This window comes from Panicum hallii, chromosome 7, assembly GCF_002211085.1.
Source record: "Panicum hallii strain FIL2 chromosome 7, PHallii_v3.1, whole genome shotgun sequence".
NCBI lineage: Eukaryota > Viridiplantae > Streptophyta > Magnoliopsida > Poales > Poaceae > Panicum > Panicum hallii.
This window is the reverse complement of record NC_038048.1, coordinates 25,942,106-25,948,050: the sequence shown is the minus strand read 5'-3', so window position 1 is coordinate 25,948,050 and position 5,945 is coordinate 25,942,106. Positions and strand designations below refer to the sequence as shown.

At 43.7% G+C, this 5,945-nt stretch overlaps 1 protein-coding gene across 3 annotated transcripts; it reads right to left on the bottom strand.

The window, feature by feature from the left end:
* Positions 1–820: 820 nt before the first annotated feature.
* Positions 821–4,149, bottom strand: LOC112901633 (probable ribonuclease P/MRP protein subunit POP5). Of its 3 annotated transcripts, none has more exons than XM_025970585.1 (4): positions 4,095–4,149; positions 2,251–2,454; positions 2,003–2,140; positions 821–1,417 (listed from the first exon to the last, which is right to left on the bottom strand). In XM_025970585.1, exons 2-4 carry the CDS (start codon positions 2,420–2,422, stop codon positions 1,269–1,271), a joined length of 459 nt encoding a protein of 152 aa, XP_025826370.1. In that variant the 5' UTR covers positions 2,423–2,454; positions 4,095–4,149; the 3' UTR covers positions 821–1,268. The 3 variants fall into 3 exon arrangements, with proteins under 3 accessions (XP_025826370.1, XP_025826371.1, XP_025826368.1); XM_025970586.1 differs by lacking the exon at positions 4,095–4,149 and adding an exon at positions 2,969–3,695 and having other exon boundaries at positions 2,371–2,454; XM_025970583.1 differs by lacking the exon at positions 4,095–4,149 and adding an exon at positions 2,969–3,246.
* Between the last annotated feature and the right edge of the window lie 1,796 nt (positions 4,150–5,945).

Below are 5,945 nucleotides of genomic sequence, written 5' to 3'. Positions count from 1 at the left end.
GTTATGTGGTGTTCCTTGGTGACAACTTGGTCTCCTGATCATCAAAGCGCCAGAACACAGTCTCCAAGTCTAGCGCAGAAGCTGAGTATCGCACCGTGGCCAATGGCGTTGCAGAGGCCACCTGGTTGCAATAGCTTCTCCTCGAGCTCCACGCACCACCACATCAGCACCGTCTACATGTCCTCCAACCCCGACAGCACCAGCGCACCAAGCACATTGAGATTGATCTCCACTTTGTCACAGAGAGCGTTGTTATTAGCGATGTCCATATCATGAATATTCCTACATCTTAATAGTATGCCGACATCTTCACCAAGGGACTTCCATCCTTAGTGTTCACGGAGTTCAAGTTCAGTCTGAACATCCGCGCTGCCGACGATCAGACTGCGGGGGCGTGTTAAATAATATGGTGGGCTGGTTAGGCTGGCCCCTTGGGCCGTAGGGCTGCTGGCCGCACGGGCTTGTGTGCCGGCGCAAGTACCTAGGTTAGGCAAGGATCGGGCTTGTGTGCCGGCGCAAGTACCTAGGTTAGGCAAGGATCTCCCGTGTTGTTTCTATAGACCCTGGAACATCCTTGCCTATATATGCTGTATACGTGCTTTGCACCCTATCAATCAATTATCCCGAGCCATACTCTCTTTCAAACAACACTGATGAAACATGCTGAAACTTTGGAAATTGTAAATTTAAGCTTGGCATGTTTCATCAGTCTAAAAACCATAACCCGAGCTCGATAGAATATAAGCTTTTAATTTTTAAACCCTGGTATACATGAAAAGTAACTTGAATCAGTAATATATGCATGAAAGTATTTAGTAGCTAGAACCATTAATGTACATCACATTAATACGTTCTCAATTTAAGAACTTGTAATTATAAATTGAAAAGTTCAAAAGTTTGTAGTGGCCTCGAAAGAAAGAAATACATGGATGTGTTAGGTTGCTTGTCCAATCCCCATAAGCCACCCAACTCGTATTTGGTAGCCGGTCAGGCCTAGCCAGGCTAGACTAATGCAGAACTGGCGTCCACACATGGCTTTCCAGAAACACGAGGCTTACACAAGACATTGAGGTTGAAGTGGCTACGCCTCATCACCCTCTTCAGCGACACAGTAGAACATGTACAGCAACAACATTGACACCTTAATAGTTCCTTCTGTTCATGCCATAAGTTGTGAGCTCAATGCTATATCCACACTCAATTTGCCATTTCATTCTTTTCTTTCATCTAGAGAAAGTAAAAAATAAAAATAGGAGAGGACATAGAAATCAGCTCTCTAGTCCTCTAATTTTCTCAAAGCAGCTCTGTACGGACTGGATGATCTCTGGTGTGACACGGTCACCAGCAGCCAACTTGTATTGTTCAAATTTTGCTTCATCGCACTCAAGTGCAGCTTTCTTGCAAGCCCTGATGCTTCCTAGTGATAAATGAATGTCATGATGATTGAAGAGCTCAACTGTAGTAGTTCGGTCATAGAAAAATAGTGAACCTTTTCTTAAGGAATACAAATTAGTGCTACAATAAGGCAAAAGGACAAGACAAAATATTAAGCTGATCATCCAAACTGACATGTGGAAATACTTTAAGCAGTAGAAGAACTGGCATAACTATATTCTGAGTTCTGGATTAGTTTCAACAAGTCCAATGGAATAGATGTATGTAAAAAACAGAATGCATTGGATAATTCTATATATTCTGTCTACCTTCATTATAAATGAAATGAATATATTGCAGGAATGTTGCACTGAAAGGCTAGAGTCAAAAATACTCCAATGAAATGTCAAAACAGCTTGACAGTGGGCATATTAAATCCTCTCTAAATAACAATCCTCTCTACCAATACTATTGTAGAAAGAAAGGAAAAATCAACGAGCAAAATAAAATCAATTACTACTATCAACTATTCAAAGGTTCAGGTTGCACCAAAAACAAGTGCCAGTTGCAAAAAAACCAAGAACAACAACACTGTTTGGTGTCATAATCCACAGAGTGAGCCACTCACCACTCATGTCAAGCAGGTTGAATGATACAGGTATTTTCCCAATGCACCTCACCATTGTTATAGCAGCCCAAACCTTCTGGTGGTCTTCACGTGACACACGGATAATGCAAAGCTTTGTTACAGGATTAACATACTTCACTGAAAATTACCAGAGCCCATAAGTATTTTCAGATTAAGAAGCCAGTAAGCACAATACAGCTATCATTGCTAAGAATTAAAGAGAGTTTAGGAGTAATTGCTAGTAGTACCCTGCAATGATCCAAGAGATGCAGCTAGGCCACACTCCCCAAAGTTCAGCTGAATGCTGTCTCTTATGACTTTGGTTATATTAAACTGGGTGAGGATGACAGGGTCTTGTTTGCCTCTACCTGCATCTATAAAGACCTCCATCACCATGTACCTATTCTTGAAGTGAACCATGGCGAATACACACTTCTTTTCCTGCAGAGCTCCTGCGCCAGATGAAAGACCAGTAATACTCATCATAAATTTAAGAGAACCAAATCAGATTTTGTTGTCTAAGCCACATTGCCTAAATAAGGAATAATGGGGGAACAGCAGTAGTGTAAAAGATCAATCATCTAGCACAGTGGCAGACCCAGGATTTGGAACTAGGGTAGGCCTAGCCAAAAATTTCAAAGCGCAGTTCAGTATAAACTAATAGAACAACAGTACAGTATATAATAACAAAACTTACAATAACATAATTAAAAAGGTTCCATAATAAGTCTAATTCAACAAATTAGTTGGGAACTCAAATAAATTACAATATAAAGAGTTGTAACAACAATGAAATCTTATATAAATAGAAGATTACAATACTAATCTAGTCTAGGGGTTTTGCTTTAAGCTTCCTCATGGTCATGAAAGTGTCCAATCGTCAAATTTTTCACTAAATGTCCAATTAATCACTGAATGTATGAATTTAGAAGTGAGATTAAGAATTTAAGATGGAGCAGTACACACCAGAGAGAAAAACTTGCCGAATTACCAAATTGGGGGGTGTGGGCTGAAGGGCGCCCCTGCCTCCTGCCGTGCAGCTGCTAGTGTACATCAGTTCAATTTATGAGTTGCAAGACTGCATCGTCCGAAGCAAAGCTACTTTCCCCTAATTAGTGATTTGCTAGATTCCTTAGCTTTTCTTTTCCTCTTTGTCTTTCCTCTTCTTCCTTTCCTTTTGTTCTCATTTGTACATTTTTTGCTCCTTTTTAATTTGATATGTAATCAGTTGGGGGGGGGGAGGGGAGTGCGCCCCTTCTGTTCTATCAGAAAGCAAAGAGTTGCAAGCCAGTTATAACACATTCCTGTATGGCTCTTTTTCCAGAATAAGGATGGACTAGTGGATCAGCGCCGTGCCTTCAAAGAAGGCAGCAGTTAGAGTTTTCTTAGCTCTAGGAATCTAAAGTAAGATGTTGCCCTGTTGCGAAAGTGCTAACATAGAAAATTAGAAGAATGGTCATAAAACGCATTAAGCTGTCAGTAGGCAGATGCTATTGGGCTTAAGAGCCATAAATATCAAATGGTTCAATTAAGTTAGCCTTCTAGAGCAACCGACACATTGGTTAGCAGCAAAGATGTAACAACAAACCACGCTGTCTGCTCAGCAAGGATTGACTTAAACGTGGGCCATCAACCAAATCTGAAACCCTCATAAACTGTGTGAGATATGGGAAAGAAGATTGGAAAAAGAGCCATACAGGAATGTGTTATAACTGGCTTGCAACTCTTTGCTTTCTGATAGAACAGAAGGGGCGCACTCCCCTCCCCCCCCCCCCCAACTGATTACATATCAAATTAAAAAGGAGCAAAAAATGTACAAATGAGAACAAAAGGAAAGGAAGAAGAGGAAAGACAAAGAGGAAAAGAAAAGCTAAGGAATCTAGCAAATCACTAATTAGGGGAAAGTAGCTTTGCTTCGGACGATGCAGTCTTGCAACTCATAAATTGAACTGATGCACTCCTACTCATCGTTTTCTATGGGAATTGGCAAAACGGGTACCCAGCAGACAAAGATCTCATCTCGTATATCAAGGATCACCAATTTCTCTTGACAAGTACCAAGATCAAAAGAATAATTCATAAAAACATATACCTTGCCGGGGGAGTGCAGCAGGGGCAGTGGCGGCGCCGGGGGCGGGGAACGCGCCGGAGGGGGGGGGGGCCGCGTCGGGGGCGGGGAACGCGCCGGGGGGGGGGGGGCGCCGGGGGGGGGCCTGGGGCGGGGCCGCGCCGCGCGGGGGAGAGGGCCGCGCCGCGCGGGGGCGGGGCGGCGCCGGGGGGGAGGGCGGCGCCGTGGGGGAGGGCAGCGCCGGGGGGGAGCCGGGGGGGGCCGCGCCGGGGGGGAGGGCGGCGCCGTGGGGGAGGGCAGCGCCGTGGGGGAGGGCCGCGCCGGGGGGGGGGCCGCGCCGGGGGCGGGGCGGCGCCGGGGGGGAGGGCGGCGCCGTGGGGGAGGGCAGCGCCGGGGGGGGAGCCGGGGGGCCGCGCCGGGGGGAGGGAGGCGGCGTGGGGGAGGGCAGCAGGGGCAGTGGCGGCGTCGGGTTGGAGAAGGGAAAAGAACGAACGGAGGTGGAAAAAGAAACGAATCGGTATGCGTAACGAGTGCCAGTGGGTAATTTTACCGACTTTGGATCGCCTCCAAGGCAGCCGAAGCAGCTCGCCGCCTGCTTCGTGATTTCCATCTGCGGAAGTAGGTTGCGGTGGGAGAAGTTGAGCCCGAAGCAGGTTGTTTGGTTTGGCTTCTGCTTTTTCACAGCAGAAGCAGGCTGCAAAAGCAGAACCAAACAGAGCCTAAAAGGGTCCAAGAGTACGGCCCCGCTGCGGCCAAGGCAAGGCAATGACCCAGTTTGCTGCTCAATAATTATGATTCATACAAAGCCTAGGTTTAGCCCGGTATGAAAAGGCACAGTGTTCGAGTAATTTTCTAAAATGTTTCAGTCGATTCTTTAAATCTAAGTAAAGCCACGTGGCGCTGATTATCTACAAAATATGGGTGAGGGGATACTTGAAATCAGTCAATAGTTCCTATGTATAACATCTCAGTATTCGAGTGATTTTCCGTTGTGCTTCAATCAATTTTTGGTACCAGTTAGATGAAGCCACGTGAACAGGTCTGCAAAATTAATGCGTGTCTAATGGAGAATGATGTCTCATCCAGATGAAACACATTGAATCAACAAAATCGTGTGGCATCTATTTTACTAAAAAGCAAAAGTAAGAGCAGCATACTGAGTAATGAATCTGAGAAAAATTAAAAAAATATGATTACATGAATCTTCTGATCAATAATGGAATATACAACAAGTGATGTACATGCTAGCAGCTATCATCAAAGCTGTTGGAAAAAGAATGAATGCATCAAGGGAACAGGGTAAAAAGAAAAATCTGAAGATAACATGAGGGGGGGGGGGGTTGAACAAACTCATAGGGATAGTGATATATCCTAAAAAGTTTATGAAGCTAGAAATGTACTTATGGAGTCTGTGGAGTTTGTGGACTTGATACTCACTTACAAGTTGATGGCCTTTCGGTGCATTTTACTCTTTAAGTATAATTTGATCTTAAAAAAACAATATGAATTCCTCCATTAATTTGATCTAACCCAAAGAAATATTACACCCTCCAGGATAAAAAGTTAAGAAAAAATAAATATAAAATCAAATAGGATTATTAAATGAGATAGTAAGTATGGGAGAGCTCTACATTATTGTTTCAACACTTTTAAACATTATATATATTGAAATATGCTTGTTATATTTTTTCTACTTCTATATGTTACAATTTTCTTAGGGTACAAATTGATCAGGGGCGGGTGAAGGGTCACCCGCCCCTACAAATTATTTTCAAATTGATTCAGAAAATTCAATTAACTCAGAAAATATAGCGAATCACATAAAAAGGTAAAATTTGTACCCTGAAGCTATTGTGCCTCCATAGAACTAGAAAA